The sequence below is a fragment of the Myxocyprinus asiaticus genome, chromosome 3 (assembly GCF_019703515.2).
Source record: "Myxocyprinus asiaticus isolate MX2 ecotype Aquarium Trade chromosome 3, UBuf_Myxa_2, whole genome shotgun sequence".
NCBI lineage: Eukaryota > Metazoa > Chordata > Actinopteri > Cypriniformes > Catostomidae > Myxocyprinus > Myxocyprinus asiaticus.
In genome coordinates this window covers 54320267-54338598 of record NC_059346.1, presented here as the reverse complement: position 1 = coordinate 54338598, position 18332 = coordinate 54320267, and the positions used below count along the sequence as shown (strand labels likewise).

At 37.5% G+C, this 18332-nt stretch overlaps 1 protein-coding gene across 1 annotated transcript in view; it reads left to right on the top strand.

The window, feature by feature from the left end:
- The window catches only part of LOC127428793 (ubiquinone biosynthesis protein COQ4 homolog, mitochondrial-like), a 25994-nt gene extending 7662 nt beyond the window's left edge, over window positions 1-18332 (top strand). The window contains exons 2-7 of the mRNA XM_051677392.1: window positions 2098-2244; window positions 2870-2966; window positions 3796-3898; window positions 3987-4116; window positions 7560-7653; window positions 17977-18332. Coding sequence (XP_051533352.1) covers window positions 2098-2244; window positions 2870-2966; window positions 3796-3898; window positions 3987-4116; window positions 7560-7653; window positions 17977-18169 — 764 coding nt within the window. The 3' untranslated portion in view covers window positions 18170-18332. The remainder of the gene's footprint in view (window positions 1-2097; window positions 2245-2869; window positions 2967-3795; window positions 3899-3986; window positions 4117-7559; window positions 7654-17976) is intronic.

Genomic DNA, 18332 nt, shown 5'->3' with positions numbered 1-18332 from the left:
TCTCAATAAATTTTGTGTTCTCTCACAATAAGTTTTGAGTGACCTCTCAATAAGGTTTGCGTGTCCTCGCAATATGTTTTGCGTTCTCACAATATGTTTTGCGTTCTCTCGCAATAAGTTTTGTGTGACCTCTCAATAAATTTTGTGTTCTCTCACAATAAGTTTTGTGTGACCTCTCAATACATTTTGTGTGCCCTCGCAATAAGTTTTGTGATCCCTCGCGATATGTTTTGCGTTCTCTCACAATAAGTTTTGTGATCCCTCGCAATATGTTTTGCGTTCTCTCGCAATAAGTTTTGCGTTCTCTCGCAATAAGTTTTGCGTTCTCTCACAATAAGTTTTGTGTGACCTCTCAATAAGGTTTGCGTGTCCTCGCAATGAGTTTTGCGTTCCCTCACAATAAGTTTTGTTCCCTCGCAATAAGTTTTGTGTGACCTCTCAATAAATTTTGTGTTCTCTCACAATAAGTTTTGAGTGACCTCTCAATAAGGTTTGCGTGTCCTCGCAATATGTTTTGCGTTCTCTCGCAATAAGTTTTGTGTGACCTCTCAATACATTTTTTGTTCTCTCACAATAAGTTTTGTGTGACCTCTCAATACATTTTTTGTTCTCTCACAATAAGTTTTGTGTGACCTCTCAATAAATTTTGTGTTCTCTCACAATAAGTTTTGTGTGACCTCTCAATAAATTTTGTGTGCCCTCGCAATAAGTATATAAATAACCATATTTTAATCATGATATTCACAGTGAAACCATGGTAATAACACAGGAAAATGAAAACTATGGTAATAAAAATCATAGTTTTTTTATTTTATTATGGTTTTACTATACAAATATCATCATTTTACTATAGTAATATTTAAGAATGTAGTAACCATAGTTTTTGGTGGATCTAAAAGTTTTGTTATAGTAATACTGTAGTAACCATGACTGTTGTAGGCTAACCATGATTTTTTGCAAAACCATAGTTTTACTATGGTAATATTGTAGTAACTATGAAAAGTGAGTTAAGTAACCATGTTTTTTTGTTTTTGTTTTTTGGCAGAAACCATGGTTTTAATACAGTATACCATATCCATATAGTAACTATGGTTTTACTATAGATTAACCAGGGTTAATCTTGTGGTTACTATGGTTTTACTACAAATATTTGTAGTAAAACCAAAATAACAACAAAAGTATGAATTTTAATAACAGTTTTAGTTTCATGTATTATTACTATGTATATGAATATCAAGGTTAAAGTATGGTTACTGTAGTAATACAATGGTGGATTTATTTTGAGGAAACACAAACCTATTGTGAGGGAACGCAAAACTTCTTGTGAGGGAACGCAAAACTCTTTCAAAAGAAAATTTTTTGCACTGTCCTCTAAAGGGCTCCATAGAATAGTGAATTTCTACAAGGTCACTGGGAACAAATGTTTTGCATTTGAATGATGCTGCATCCAGGCCCCTAGGTGTCAGTGTAATTCCAAGACGACATGCATAAAAAATTACTGAGTGCACCTTTATGTCAGTTTCTAATTTTGAAAGTGAAATTATTGCTACATTACTCAACACTATAATAAAAATCTAAATCAATAGAAAGTTCTATTTTATGTATACAGAAAATAATTTAATGCAGTATTGCCCCTCTTGACACTTCAGTGTCGGTGACTCCTCCAAGTTGCATAAATCTTTTATTGGAGGGCACTTTTGTGAAGATTTGTGTAAACTTGGGGTTCATAACTAGTCGTGTACAATAATAACACCCATAGGCAATCAACAAACAAATCTGGTACCTAGCATCTCTTGTAGGAAACGATAATGTTTAAAATGTTGATTCACAAGGAAGATTAGATTCTCTACTGAGAAATGCCTCATGTTGATGTTTTGGTATGTGTTTTAATTTTTACTCCTACAGTTTACTCTGTATTACTAAATCTGTCAACCAAATTACTATTTAAATTGTTACGAACTTATACTTCATATATAGTATTATTGATTTAGAAATCATTGTGTCTAGACAGAACGAGTCTAATCAATAATATTAATGTGAAGTTTCAAGATTTGTTCAACCTCATACTGTAGCTTTCACTCTCTCTTCTCTGCTCAGTACTTACCGGTCAACAGCACACAAGCTCGGACTCAAATCAGTACAATGGACAGCTGTACACAACTCACATCCCAACCAACCCTGTCCAGAAAGCTCTTTTGGCTGTTGGTTCTGGAGTGGCCGCCCTACACAACCCCTACAGACATGGTGAGGCTGTTACTATACTGTTGTCTTATATTAATCATTACATTTGTTTATCAAATGACCTTTTACGATAGCTTGATGCCAACCTAGTGAGGATTGGTTGTTTTCTTTTTAAAGAACAGCTGTTAGTTTCTTTTTTCAATCTGACAAGGCTGGAAAGTCCACATTTATTTCAGTGAAAGAGAAACTTTCGTAAAGCTTTGTCATACATTTTCTATAATTATCCCAGCCATTGTGTCATTAATAGATTCAGCACTTTTAAACGGGGAAGGGCATTAAGTCTTAATTGAACTGATAACTTTTAACAACATTAATAGTCTGGGTGTTTTGACTGGGCTTTTGAACCTGCAATGTTAGCAAATAAGTCATTATATTTTTTTTTATTTTTTTGCAGTTGTTGTGCTAATTTTAAGGTAAAATCTGCTGAATGGATTTAAATATGGCGAAATGTGTTAAATGGGGCTGAGAGTGCTGTGTTATGTCTTATTGGTAACTGAAAGTACAATCAAATCAGCCAAAATATTAGTCACAAAAGGGGGTCATTTTCTGAATCGTGTCAGCTAAAATTCTCACTGTAATTTCCATAACTCACCACTTGTATGTATGTTAACATTTTATATCAATACAGATATGGTTGCAGTGCTTGGGGAGACCACCGGGCACCAGGCCTTGATCAAGTTACGGGACAGGATGAGAAATGACCCTGAAGGCTGCACTATTCTCATGTATGTTGCACTTGTTTAGTTTGATTTAGGATAGATGCTACTGTTAAAACGTGCAACGGTGTGGCTAGTGTAAGGGGTAGTATTTGGGCACTTAGACTAATATTCCGGGTTCAATACAAGTTAAGCTCAATTGACAGCATTTGTGGCATAATGTTGTTTACCACAAAGAATATTTTCAACTAGTCCCTCCTTTTCTATAAAAAAAGGAAAATTCAAGGTTACTGTGAGACACTTAGAATGGAAGTGAATGGGGCCCATTTTTGGAGGGTTTAAAGGCAGAAATGTGAAGCTTATACTTTTATAAAAGCACTTACATTAATACTTCTGTCAAATAAGTTAACTTGTATTGATCCTGGAATAATCCTATTAGCTACACTTAAAAATTTATGAATGTCATTGCATTAGATAACAAAATATGAAACAAAGTGCCATTTATTTTAAAGAGTTACGGCACAAACACATTTTTTAAGCATTTCACAAAGGAAGTTTGTTAGGTTTTTAATAAGAAACAAATTCAAAAAGTTCCAAATGAAAGTATTTGGACACTTTCTGGTTGTCAAATGCTAGTGGAACTGGTCCATACAGTTAGTATTTAAGAGCGCCTGTGAGAACTAACTTTACAGCCACTAAAAATGACCTTGAAATTAGTTGGGTAAAATTAAATGCAAAAATAAAGTTAGGAAAATAAAGTTAGTTCTGGTAAAGAGTAAAGCAACATGTGTTTGCAGATGTCACTTTTTGGGGCAATTGGACATCAAATTTCCTTGGTGATCCATATTATGATATTCTGGATGAACTTTTGTCCTTTATGTTTACATTTTGTCTCTAGAGAGCGTCCTAGGATCCGTCTGTCTACACTGGACCTCACTGGAATGTATGCTTTGCCTGATGGGTCGCTAGGAAGAGAGTATCTCCGTTTCCTAGAAGAAAATGTAAAGCTGAAGAAAACCACACAAATTGTTGACTGACATTTGTTATAGAAAAAGGTCAAATCATACGTTTTCATCTCCCCTATTTCAGAGAGTCACCCCCGACTCGCGGGCTGATGTGAAGTTTGTAGATAATGAGGAGCTAGCGTACGTCATGCAGCGATATCGTGAAGTCCATGACATGTTACATACTTTGCTTGGCATGCCCATCAACATATTGGGTGAGCAGGTGTACAGTAACGGAAAGCATGTGCACATTTCCAGATGTGGATATGTTGTGTACAGATAATATTAACAAGTTCAGCTCTATGGATAGCATCTGTGACATGCTGTCGATTTTCACAGAAAGCAATTTCAGTCATCCCTTAGTTCGTAAAAGCAAGCATAAATTGTGTTAACAGTAGTGCACTTACAATGGAAGTCTATAGGGCAAGTGTACCAGAGGATTTAAAATCTATTATGTGCAGCTCATTTGTTAAAGGAAAGTTCCGGGTTCAATACACGTTAAGCTCAATCCACAGCACTTGTGGCTTAGCGTTGATTACCACAGAAAATAATTTCATCTAAACTTAAAAATAAACTCATCCCTCACTTTAAGGCACATTAAGGCACTTACAGTGAAAGTGAATGGGGCCCATCCATAAACATTAAAACACAAATTGACCGCGTTTACATGCAGAAAACTGTTTATCCCAGGGTTTTTGCAGAAAGCGGCGTTCTGAAACGTCATGCAAACAAGAATGGCGATTTCCTTACGCCGTTTTAAGATATTACAAGAAAACGGTTTAATGCATCCAGGTTTCTCCCGGAGAACACGGCTTATGTGGTTATGTAAACGCATAAGTGCCATTCTGATGAGTGTTTGAGGAGTGCGCACGTGCGTGAACAGACCAAATAACAAACGTCATGGAATGGAGCCCAACACTTGTCAACAAAGTGGAGTACAGTGGGAAAAGCACATACACTATAAATTATACCCATTTATACACACCAATGTAAAATATCGATGGTCCCTCACATTTGTGTATATGCGCACATACAGTGGGGAATCCCACAATTGCAGTGGGGAAATTACATTGCTGTGGAGAAAGCAGCTTATTGATGAGCCGCATGTAAACGGGAGTAAAGAGTACACCACTTATACAGTGCAGATTCATGTGTTTATGTTCTGTGGCTACACTTTTAAAACAGTTTGTATTTTAATGTTTATGAACTGGCCACCTTTACTTCCATTGCAAGCGCCTTAATGTAACCTCGTTTTTTTCCCCCAAAGTATCCAGTTTTCCTGACCAACCACTTGGCGGCGCCATGACACCGCTAGACTGTTTTCTGGTTCCGGTCTTCATAAGAAGCAATGTAAAAACTACTGAACCGAGCGATCCAGGCAGAGAACAACAACCATTTTAAGCGTTAGTTGGAGTAAAAATTAGTTCAGGCTCAACTTGTGCAGTCATAACAAATCGAAGTAATGTCATATTAAATATCATACGTAACTATCACTCAGTCAAAAGACAGTCATCGCGACTTTGTAAAATATCGGCACAGTGGAGCCACATGTACGCTAAACAAATTTTATATGCTAAACATCACTGTAGCAGGGCGGAGGGCGGGGCCGGGTCGTGATTCCGAACACCCGGCCCCTAATAAGGCTGATTAAGCCCGAGAGGGTTAAGGCAGTGTGTCAGAGAGAGAGTTACGGACAGCTGTCCGACACCTGTGTGTGTTTGTCTTTTTGGTTCAGTTTATAATTAAACTATTATTTATATTATCAAGCCGGTTCTCACCTCCTCCTTTCCATTGATGTGTTACAATCACATTATCTGCTAAATACATACGCCAATGCAGGTGAAAACACTGGAGACCGGAAAACAGAAACAGGCTCCCGTTCTGAATCGTGAAACACTTCCGCGTTCAGGAAAAAGTCTGCCGTCTGCGTACAAGGCTCGTGACGCAAATTTACCAGCAGACTGCTCGAGCACTGAACACGTGTGGCGCGACTTTTCAAACCTTGCGTACTCTGAGAGCAGTATGTGCGTGCGCCTGGAATTCTTTGCACTAATTAGTGGGTCCACAAGGTGGCAACACCCACAGTTGAGCCATTGCTGTCACAAAGAAGTACAAGAAAATGATTTACTAGGTGGACTCAATTGATCATGACACCAGTAAACAACAGGAGACGAATGTGGAAACAACACAATGTACGTCATGCCGGGGGTTCCCTGGCCTGAGACAAAGGAGGGAGGAGTGTGACGAGGAGGAGGGCCCCAATCGGGCTAATCAGCCGAGGAGAGGGATAAGTGCAGCGGAATGCGGTAGTTCGAGAGAGAAAGAGCCACATGCAGCTGCAGTGTGTGCGGTTGTGTTCTGTGTCTTTTTGTTTAAGTTTTCATTAAATATTATTTTGACTGTTCAGCTGGTTCCCGCCTCCTCCTTTCCCATTTTAACCTTGTTACAAACATGTATACTGTTTAATTCTTGTGGTTGTACTATTGCATCATTTTAAAATTTAATCTGGTGCAGTACATTTCCTCTTAGACTTCTCTTAAAAGTGCATTACTGTAACCATGTCCAAAAGAGTCCAAATTATTTCTTTGTTAATCAACAGCATGTCACAGATACTGCTGATAGATCTTAACTCGTTTTAAAAGTGGAAAAACGTTACGTTGAAATACTTTTAGCCCTTTAGATATTCAATAAGTTTGAAGCAAATTCTTTAACATCCATGAGCCACATTCCCAGGCTGCCAGATGGTGGACAACACAAATGCTGGAAGCTTCAAATAATAGGTTTTGTTTTGCATGTGTTAAAACAAGGATGGGCGACTTTGAAGGTGGTTAGGGCCAACATTTTTTCTCCTTTCTACCAAGGGCCGGATTACAAATACGCACTCACATACGTTCACCCCCTTACTCAATTCCTCATTATGGGTAATCTATGCACAGCTAATGCAATGTGCTTTTAAAGATTTTGTTAACTATATTAAGTTTTTTCTTTAATAATATTTATAAAAACATAATTATTTTTGTATAACTTGCATATTTACTATAACATGCAGTTCAAATGTACCAATTCATGTTCAACTGACAAGTAATAGATTTCAAATTTAAATTTTCAAGAAAATTAATTTCATTTGCATTGTCTGTACATTTGCAACACACAAATGAATATAGACAAGGAATCGTATTTTCAAAATGTTCAACCCCACCTCATAAAACAGCTTATGGGTATTAGTTCAAATCTAAATATTATTGCCAAAATCCAAAAATTATCATCAATAACGATACTGGAACAAGAACATAACATTTCAGTGCATTCATACAAAACATTTCAGCACCACACCAGCCCCAAAACATGAACAGAGCGAACAGTCCCAAGTGTCAGAGAAACATTCTCAGTATTCGCAAGATTTTCCAACAATCAGACAGGCATCTCAACAGTGAAATAGCGAAACTTTAAAGTTTCTCCCTCTGACAATGACTTTTTCGTTTTACGCAAGCACGAAAAAGCCTGAATGCCTGAATGCTACCTTTACATAATCCCTTTTTCAATTAACTAAAAAAATCAATCCTCAGTCTTGTCCTACGGGCTGTATTCAGTGACACTGCGGGCCACCAGTTCCCCATCCGTGTGTTAAAATATTCATCCTGTTATTCTTTGCCCGCAGGTGAGGTTACTGTGAAGTGGTATGAAGCTGCACAGACTGGCTTGCCCATGTGTATTCTTGGTGCAACACTTGGACCCCTCCATCTATCTGTCAGGTGGGTCATGTAAGCAAGTTCTGAAGGAATGGTCAGGATTCAGTACAACTTAATCTCTATGGACAGCATCTCTGATATGCTAAGAAAATATTTAACGGAGTGTCTATTTACACTAAGTGCAAATAGTCCATCTTGTTGGCAGAGGCCATTTACACTAACTCCGCCCACCACTGCTCAGACCAAACTCAAGACAGCCATGACAGATTTATTTGGGGTCAACTGCTGATCAAATGAAGGAGGGCATATTTGAATTTTTTGCGTGTGTACATTAATGCATTTCAATGGAAGTCTATGGAATGGAATAACCATTAAAATACACAGTGTTTTAAAAGTATAACCACAAGATATGTTGGCATGAGACCGGTGTGATAGAGTTACTTACTAATATTTCAGATCCTGTCAACACTATGTAAAGCTGGTTAACATGATAACTTTAACGTTATACGCACAAAGTAAGCACAATAGTTTTGAGTAACTAGATTTCCCACTCTTATCTACCCTATTTAAAAACATTCAACCCATGGCCAGGTGATGAGCTTTTATGGCTCTTGCATGAAGAAATTACATGCATCTTACTGAAAACAAAACCATATTTTTTCCCTTAATTTCCTGCTACTTCTTAATACAGGTAATGCTGCCTGTAAATCTGTTTAGAAAATAAATGTTTTGAATTAGAGAGACTTTGAAAGTCATTACTGTATCTGGCCATTTAAATATGATTTCTGGGCTATTGAGTTTCACCCCCTTGTATTGCTAATAAATTCATTTAATTTTTAAAGTGCCAGTGCAATCTTGCACAAGGTAATGTCTCATGGAAAGATGTCACTCTTTGCAGTCTACCAGTTTAGACATACATATTCTTAATCCTTGTATTCCACATTTTAGAATAATAGTAAAGTCATCTTACTATGAAATAACACAAATGGAAGCATGGGAATTACATGACCAAAGAAATGTTAAACAAATCCAAATTAACTTATGTTTTAACTTAAGGTAAAGTAGCTTCTTTTCCTTCACTATTCGGTCCAATAACTTTTTTTTTCAATTATTATTACAATTTATATATTGAACAGAAATTAAATAAAAGGTTTTTATGATCAGGAGAAACAAAAATGAATTACGGTACAATGTGTCCAGACTTTTGACATGTAGTGTATTTGTTATTATATAACCTTTATTAACCTGGTTAAATAAATGTTATATAATAACAAATACACTACCAGTCAAAAGTCTGGACACATTGTAATGAATTTTTGTTTCTTGTGATCATAAAAACCTTTTGATCAAATTTTTTGTTTAATACAAAAAATTGTAATAATTATAATAAACTCAGCAAAAAAAGAAATGTCCTCTCACTTTCAGCTGCTTTTATTTTCAGCAAACTTAACATGTGTAAATATTTGTATGAACATAAAAATATTAAACAACTAAGATGGTTCCAGGGCAAGACAGAACAATAATGGGGAAAGAGGGCAACCTTGTCGGGTGCCCCTATCCAGAGTAAAATAATCTGAAATTAATCCATTTGTTTGTACCGACTCTACTGGGTGCCTATAAAGTAACTTAATCCATCCCAAAAAAGTATTCCTGAACCCATATATTTCCAAAATCTTAAAAAGATAATCCCATTCTACCATATCAAACACCTTTTCGGCAGCAAGTGAGATGGCAGCAACCGGAGTCTGATCATTCGCCACTGACCACATGATATTGATGAAACACCTAATGTTATCAGAAGAGCTACAGCCTCGAATACACCTCACCTGATCTATATGTATAAGAGATGTCATAACTTTACTTAATCGGTTAGCCAAAATCTTTGACAATATTTTAACGTCTAGCTGGATCAGGGAAATTGGACGGTAACTCTTACACTCATTTGGATCTTTGTCCTTTTTAAGAATCAGACTGATCCGGGCTTGTGTCATGGTTGGCGGAAGCTTTCCATTCTTTAATGATTCAGTATAAACTTCTAGCAAAAGTGGAGCCAGTTCTGTAGCATAAGATCTAAAAAATTCAGCGGCAAAGCTGTCTGGCTCCGGAGACTTGCCTGTAGGCAAGGCCTTAATTACCTTGCCAGGCTCCTCCAAGGTTATCTCAGAATCAAGAGAATTTTTTTGCTCAGTCATCAGTTTAGGAAGTTCTAATGGTTCCACAAAGTTTATAGTATCTTCTTCAGTAGACGAAGATGTGGAACTATAGAGATCAAGCATTATTAATATCAATGGCCAAGGTAAATATTTCACCACCAGCAAATTTCACTGAGGGAATGGTAGAAAAAGACTCTCTTCCCTGCTTTGTCCCCTGACTCAAAGTATGACCATAACAAAATAGTATTATATTTATATCCACAGAGGATATTAAGGACCAGTTGGTCTCCATATAGACACTGATTTCAGCCTTTAGCATTTGTTGGGATTCAGGATTTTGCAAAAGGGATACATTAAAGTGCCAACTACATGATTTCTTTATCTCCGTATGTGGCAACACCTTTAAACACACCAGGGCGTGATCTGAGGTTAAAATGTTTCCAATTGAGCAATCAACAACAGATGAAATGAGGGACTTAGATATCAAAAATAAATCTATTCTAGAGTAAATCTTATGGACTGAAGAAAAAAATGTGTAGTCCCTACCAGATGGGTTCAAAAATCTCCAAATGTCTGTAAGACCAAGATTTTTACACATCCTGTGAAATGTCACTGTTGCTCTAGGGGGCTTGCACACTTTTGCTTCACTATGATCAAGGAGTCCATAAAAAGATTAAAATCTCCTCCCAATAGTATATCATGAGGGGTGCCAGCAGCTTGCAACATCCCTTCAAGATCTATAAAAAAGCCCTGATCATCAACGTTAGGTGCATAAATATTTGCCAAAATAAGACTTTGCCCCTGAATTTCTGCTAAAACAATAATGACTCTTCCTAATTTATCTTTAATCTGTTTGAGACATTTTAATTGTAGATGTTTACTTATCAGTGTGATGACTCCCCTGCTCTTACTCGAACCAGCACTATAAAAAAAATGCCCACCCCATATCTTTCCAAATTTTTCAGCTTCCTGTGGGGAAATGTGCGTTTCTTGAAGAAATACCATATCATATTTCTTACACTTAAGAAGAGAAATATCCTTCCTTCTTTTTATAGGGTGCCCCAACCCATTCACATTCCACGTGGAGAGAGACAATCCACTCATATTAACATTTGACATTTTGACATGTAAAAAAAATAGATTGTGTGTCAAAAACAGGATTATAAAGACCACATTCCAACATTAGTGCAACAGTTTAACCCCGAACATTCCCCAGAACCAAACAAACAGAAAAAAGAAAAACGTGCGCATTAACCCCGTGCACAACAGTGCCAACTGGCGTCCATCCCTCCAAACTCAAACAGTCCATGCACGCCGATGAGAACCTCTGCGACAACTTTGCCGTCGGATTGCTCAAGACCGGTGATTCTATTCAAATTGTGTGAGTAAGCAGCAAAAGAATCTATATAACAAACTCCAACCAATAGGCAGAATAAACACAAAGAGTGTGTAGCTTCATCCATAAAACTGTCCTAAAGGTGTATTATTCTACAAAATAAACTCCAGCCGCAAGGCGGAACCAGCACAAAAAGAGTGCACAGATTCTTCAGACAGTCAAGCGAATGTTCAGTGAGCCGGTCCACCCGGCTGCAACGTGGGCACCACAACACGACCCACTCACTCCATTGACTTTATGAAGGACATCGCTTGCTGTGGGCATGTGAATGTTTTACGGCGATCCTTAGCATCTATTCTCAATTTGGCCAGGAATATCAGTGCAAAAGCAACCTTCCATTGATGTAGAAGTTTCTTGCATTCCTTGAATTTATTAAGTTTCTCTCTTGTTGAGTTTGCAAAGTCTGGGAACAAGAAAATGCTGTGGTTCTTCCAAGAAAGCCTTCCTTTACTCCTCACGTAACACAAGATCTTTATTGGATGATCTCAGAAATTTGGCCAGAATTGATCGGGGTCTGTCTCCCTCAGCGGATCGACGAGCTGGAACCATGTGAGCTCGCTTGATTTCCAGTTTATGGCCTGCTATGTCGAGCAGGCTCAGAAAGAGCCCGTCTAGGAATTCCACCATATTCTGTCCCTTCACTCCCTCCGGGACTCCCATGATACGGACGTTATTCCGCCTGCTACAGTTTTCCATGTCCTCCAACTTCTTCCAGACATGCTCCAAATCCACCTTGATCGCTAGCGGATTAGCAGATAATTCCCTCTCCGATGACTCCAGATTATCGATCCGTTTCTCGACATCCCCCACTCTTGTGACCACATTAGTCAATTTTGTCTCCATGGCAGTGATCGATCGACGTATCATTTCAAGATCCTCCAAGTCAGCAACAACCTTCATCAGCACTGCCGACATGTTCAACATCTCTCTCCACATTTCCCGCAACTCTCCGACCAAATCGACTCCCTTGTCCACGGCCTTCTCAGGGGTGTCAGCCTGAGCACGTAAGTGTCTTTTAATTTCTCCAGAGCCGAGAATTTGAATTCTTTGACATATTGTCCTCCTAGAACAGTTATGGAACAAAGTGTATCAAATCTCACCGGTTTATGTCATTAAAAGGTATTAAAACAAGCAAAGTGCACAGAGTTCGCTGTTCACATGTCCAATACTTGCATGGTGTCACGTGACTCAGCCAAAGATAATTTTTTTTATAATAATATTCAAAATGTTGGAGAGCCAATATAGCTGATATCAAACACAACTGAAAGAAAGAACAGTCTGCATACAATGTTCATTGCAACTCCTAAATTGTTTTCAACTTGCCCTGAGCTTGGCTTGAACCAGTACCCTTTTGATGTCCATTCCACACAGGTACGTCACACAGACCACTGCACTATGAAGCTACAAGCTGTAGAAGTGCTAATGAGATTTCACTCTGCATTTTCTGAAAACTTAGAATAAGGATGCAATAATACACCAAAATTTTAGCTAATATTAAATAAGCATTTTGACCACTATGTGGTGCTGTCTCCAAACTGCTCAGGTCATGATGTTGATGAAGCAAACCAATTTTCTTTTAAATCTGGCAATGCATGCAAAAGATATAAAATGTTTTAATATAATTAAAAATGGCATAGAGGCAGTATGGCCGATATGGGAAAAATTTAATCCAGAGACACAAACTTCATGATTTTAGTACATACGGTTCAAAAGTTATGGGCAAAAATACAAATTTTTCACATTTCTTGACCCATAGGAGGCGCTGACTCCATACTCTGCATGTACCCTCAGATCATGTTCCTGATGAAGCATACCAAGTTTCGTTTCGATAGGACAAAGTGTTGCCGAGATTTAGCCTTAAATCCTATTTCACGTCAACCTTGTTAACTTCACGTTGCTGTAACTTTTTGACAATTGCAAAAAAATAAAATAAAATGAAGTGAAGTCATATCTGTGCAGCTCATTCTGGAGATTATTTTGAGCCATTGTTTGGGAAAATCAGACCAAGTTTAAAGGATGTGAAAGGTTTAAACTTTAAAAATCATAATCCAAGATGGCAGCCACTTTAATGGCCGGAGTTTTAATGTAAGGGGTCCATTGGAATCATCAAGAGGAGAGTAATCAGACAAAAACATAGATTTATTGTTTGATTTATGTCTCAAGGACAAACGGTTGCCATAAACTCCTAGCCAGAAGAAGAATAATAATACAGAAAACTAACAGATGCAATAGGGGCTACAGCCTCTTCGAGTCTTGGCCCCTAATAATAATAATTTGTGGGTGAATCTCATAAATCCTGTCAAGAATATGTCCAGGTCATATTTCAATAATTAACCCTAAAATCCAAAAGATAAAACATTATATTTTTCATTAATTAAATAAAGCCGATTTATGTCAATTAACTCTTAGGCCTATATTGTGTTTTCACAATTTATTTATTATTCACAATTTATTCACACAGGGCATTTGAACCATGGAGCTATAAAATACTGGAGAGAGCTATCCGTTAGCATTCATCTCTATGACTGTGTTCAGCTAGCTCAGAGTTCCCAGAAAGCGAGCGAAATAGAGGCTGCCATCTTTGCTCATGGGCACTCAATTCCGGGATCAGGTGTCACGTGACTGATCACTCGTCAATGGGAATAGATAGGGAAAAATATAAATCAATTTCACGCTTTTAAGAGCCATTCAAAAACAATCTGTCACCAGATGACGATGTGCTATACTGTAATGAAATAATTTAAATTGAAATGGTTCTTGGAATTTTTTTTATTTCATCATAAAACTCAGCTACTTTTGAATGGCTGTCTGTGGAGAAACATGCTCCATCGGGTGGTCCAGTTCCAGCATCTACCAGCAGGTGCTAACAGGGACCTGCTAACCAGCCATTTCCTGACCCCCTGATCTGAATATTTTTTTTAACAGATTCTTAGCTTTTGGGAGTGTGTGAGCTCTAAAGACACGGGGAATCTTGTGAAAATTGATGCAGCATGTTATCAGAAAATACTGGCAGACATGTATTTTCTCAGGCACTTATTGAGTCTAAATAGATGAACAACTTACATAATTTCAGTAGTACACCCAAATGACAATATTTATATTATTACTGTTCATATGTTACACTTGGTATAGTTTACTTCAATGTTATTTCTACATCAGCTAACAATGTCAAATGTAAATCATCAATCACTGAAACAAGAGCGCCACCTTGAGTAAGAAATAACAAGTATGGGCCTGGGTAGCTCAGTGGTAAAAGACGCTGGCTACCACCCCTAGAGTTCCCTAGTTCGCTAGTTCGAACCCCAGGGTGTGGTGAGTCCAGTCAGGTCTCCTAAGCAACCAAATTGGCCCGGTTGCTAGGGAGGGTACAGTCACATGGGGTAACCTCTGCGTGGTCGCTATAATGTAGTTCGTTCTCGGTGGTGCGCGTGGTGAGTTGAGCGTGGATGCCGTGGTGGATGGTATGAAGCCTCCACACACGCTATGTCTCTGTGGTAACATGCTCAACAAGCCACGTGATAAGATGCGCGGGTTGATGGTCAGACGTGGAGGCAACTGGGATTCGTCCTCCGCCACCCGGATTGAGGCGAATCACTACGTGACCATGAGGACTTAAAAGCGCACTGGGAATTGGGCACTCCAAATTGGGTGAAAAAAGGGGAAAAAATCCAAAAAATTAAAAATAATAACAAGTATAATATGTATGTGTTCACGCATATGGGATACTGATAAATCAACATGATAAAGTGTTTATTTGTATGAATATAGTACTCATTTATCTTGTAATGAACAAAGAAATGGATATCCTGTGATGGTAAACTTGAAATAATCATAAAAAATATAATTTATGGAAGTTCAGAAAAAACCTGACACCTCAGGTCTCTAGAGACCCTATACACTTTTGGTACTTAAACCATTATAAAAAAAAAAAAAAAATGTTTTTTTATGTGTGTCACACTATTTATAATAGGAATACTAAAGAGGTTTGGGCACAATTCCAAAAAATGGATGAGGTACAGGGGGTGGAATGAGGTCCGAGATCTCTAAAGACCTGAGGTATGCGTTTAAGGGTTAAAATGACACCTATTTTGTTTAGATCAAGCAAGTGGTTATTCATTTTTTACATAATTATTATTATTATTTTAAAAATGTTCTGTAGGGAGTACCCCCCACTAGCCCGATATAAGCTCAGTTAAATTAATTAATCCTTCTGTCAATAAAATATATATATATATATATATATATATATATATATATATATATATATATATATATATATATATATATATATATAAAACGAACTTGACAAAAAGATCTAATGCAATATCTTAGGATAATATATGCAATATGAGATGTATTAACAATCTTATTGGGCCGGTCATTTTTGACCGGGAACACAAACGAACACAACACAAGTCAGTTTGAATAGTTAATAGTGAAATTACTTTATTTTCATGAAAACACATTTCCCCCTTAAATTCTTATAACTGTAATTTGAAAAATTCTTATATAATATACAGTTGTGCTCAAAAGTTTGCATATCCTGGCTGAAATTGTGAAATTTTGGCATTGATTTTGAAAAGATGACTGATCATGCAAAAAAACTCTCTTTTATTTAAGGATAGTGATCATATGAAGCCATTTATTATCACATAGTTGTTTGGCTCCTTTTTAAATCATAATGATAACAGAAATCACCCAAATGGCCCTGATCAAAAGTTTACATACCCTTGAATGTTTGGCCTTGTTACAGACACATAAGGTGGCACACACAGGTTTAAATGGCAATTAAAGGTTAATTTCCCACACCTGTGGCTTTTTAAATTGCAATTAGTGTCTGTGTATAAATAGTCAATGAGTTTGTTAGCTCTCACGTGGATGCACTGAGCAGGCTAGATACTGAGCCATGGGGAGCAGAAAAGAACTGTCAAAAGACCTGCGTAACAAGGTAATGGAAATTTATAAAGATGGAAAAGGATATAAAAAGATATCCAAAGCCTTGAAAATGCCAGTCAGTACTGTTTAATCCCTTATTAAGAAGTGGTAAATTCGGGGATCTCTTGATACCAAGCCAAGGTCAGGCAGACCAAGAAAGATTTCAGCCACAACGGCCAGAATACCCACAGGTAACCTCAGGAGAAATACAGGCTGCTCTGGAAAAAGATGGTGTGGTTGTTTCAAGGAGCACAATACGACAATACTTGAATAAAAATGAGCTGCATTGTCGAGTCGCCAGAAAGAAGCCTTTACTGCGCCAGTGCCACAAAAAAGCCAGGATACAATATACAGTAGCGAATTAAACTACTGTGAACTTGCCTACTAACAGACACAAACAGGACTTCCCGGAGAGTTCAGAATGTCAAAATAAAAGCGTGAGGGTTTAAAAGTTAAAGGTGCACGATTGAGATTTATTACTATATATTACTATTATAATATATTATTATTATTATAATTTGTTTACAAATTATAATAATATTTAAGTTGAATGGGTTCCAAAAAATAACCGTGTGAATGAAAAGTGGACTGATGTCTTACAACTAAATTGAACAAAAAAGAGATCTGAATCCTTTAAAGTCCAGATACAAGTTGAAAAAATATTGCAAAAAAAAAAAATGTATTTTCTACTGATGACTTATACTGGAATTACTGTTAATTTTGCTGCTACATTATCCAGTATACTAGTTAACAATAAAGTTTTTCTTAATAAGCAATACATTTATATTGAAATAATGTGCAGTTAGAGGTTTGTGTTTCTTTACATATTAAAGAGTACTCCCAATTAGTTCCACACAATAATGTAAAGATATTCTAAAAAAAACAAAAAAACAATGACACTGGTATCCGATCGGGATTGGTATCGGCCGATACTGAGGTTTCCGATATCGGAATCGGATCGGAAGAGAAAAAGTGGTATCGGTGCATCCCTAATCTAGACAGGCCCCATTTCCAGCAGCCATCACTCCAACACCTTATCCGTGAGTAATCATGCTACATTGCTAATTTGGTACTAGAAAATCACTTGACAGAGGGCTCAACAAGGCCTATAGTGAAAAGAATACCATCCCCACTGTGAAGCTTGGTGGTGGCTCACTGATGTTTTGGGGGTGTGTGAGCTCTAAAGGCACGGGGAATCTTGTGAAAATACATGGGAAGATGAATGCAGCATGTTATCAGAAAATACTGGCAGACAATTTGCATTCTTCTGCACGAAAGCTGCGCATGGGACGCTCTTGGACTTTCCAGCATGACAATGACCCTAAGCACAAGGCCAAGTTGACCCTCCAGTGGTTACAGTAGAAAAAGGTGAAGGTTCTGGAGTGGCCATCACAGTCTCCTGACCTTAATATCATCGAGCCACTCTGGGGAGATCTCAAACGTGCGGTTCATGCAAGACGACCAAAGACTTTGCATGACCTGGAGGCATTTTGCCAAGACGAATGGGCAGCTATACCACCTGCAAGAATTTGGGGCCTCATAGACAACTATTAAAAAAGACTGCACGCTGTCATTGATGCTAAAGGGGGCAATACACTGTATTAAGAACTAAGGGTATGCAAACTTTTGAGCACAACTGTATTATTTAAATTAAGTATTTATACCTGTACATGATATTGTATCAAAAAAATTGATTGTAATGCATCGTCATTGTAATGAGAATTAAATTATTATTATTATTATCATTACATTATTGACAGTAATGACAATCTTGGAGTAAAATGTGCTTTGTCGTGAAAAGAATAACAATGGCACTAAGAATATGCATCATATTCTTCATGCAAAACATATTTAACCAACTGTAGGAATGTTTTTTGATATATGTGTATATGTTGGTGTCAGTCATCTACAGATGCTGCTTCAGTCTCTGGGACCATGGGCCCTGCGCAGCGGTAGTCGTGCCCGTTGTGTTCTGAGCATCTTCTATGAACGCCGCTGGGAGCAGAACCTGGATGAGCTCAGACAGGAACTGAACATTGAGCCACCACCTCTTAATCTTTTTCAAACCAAGAAAAATACATCCTGTAACTCTTAACTAACCTGTCCTGTAACTGTTATAATAGAAGGAAATGCTAGCTCAGTCATCAAAAAATGTACATAGATCCTACTGGAAAAAATATATAATCTCGCTGTTTCCTTCTTCCTTCTAAAACAGGAAATGCTGCCTGAAAATAAAAAGTGACCACATCAAAAAAACA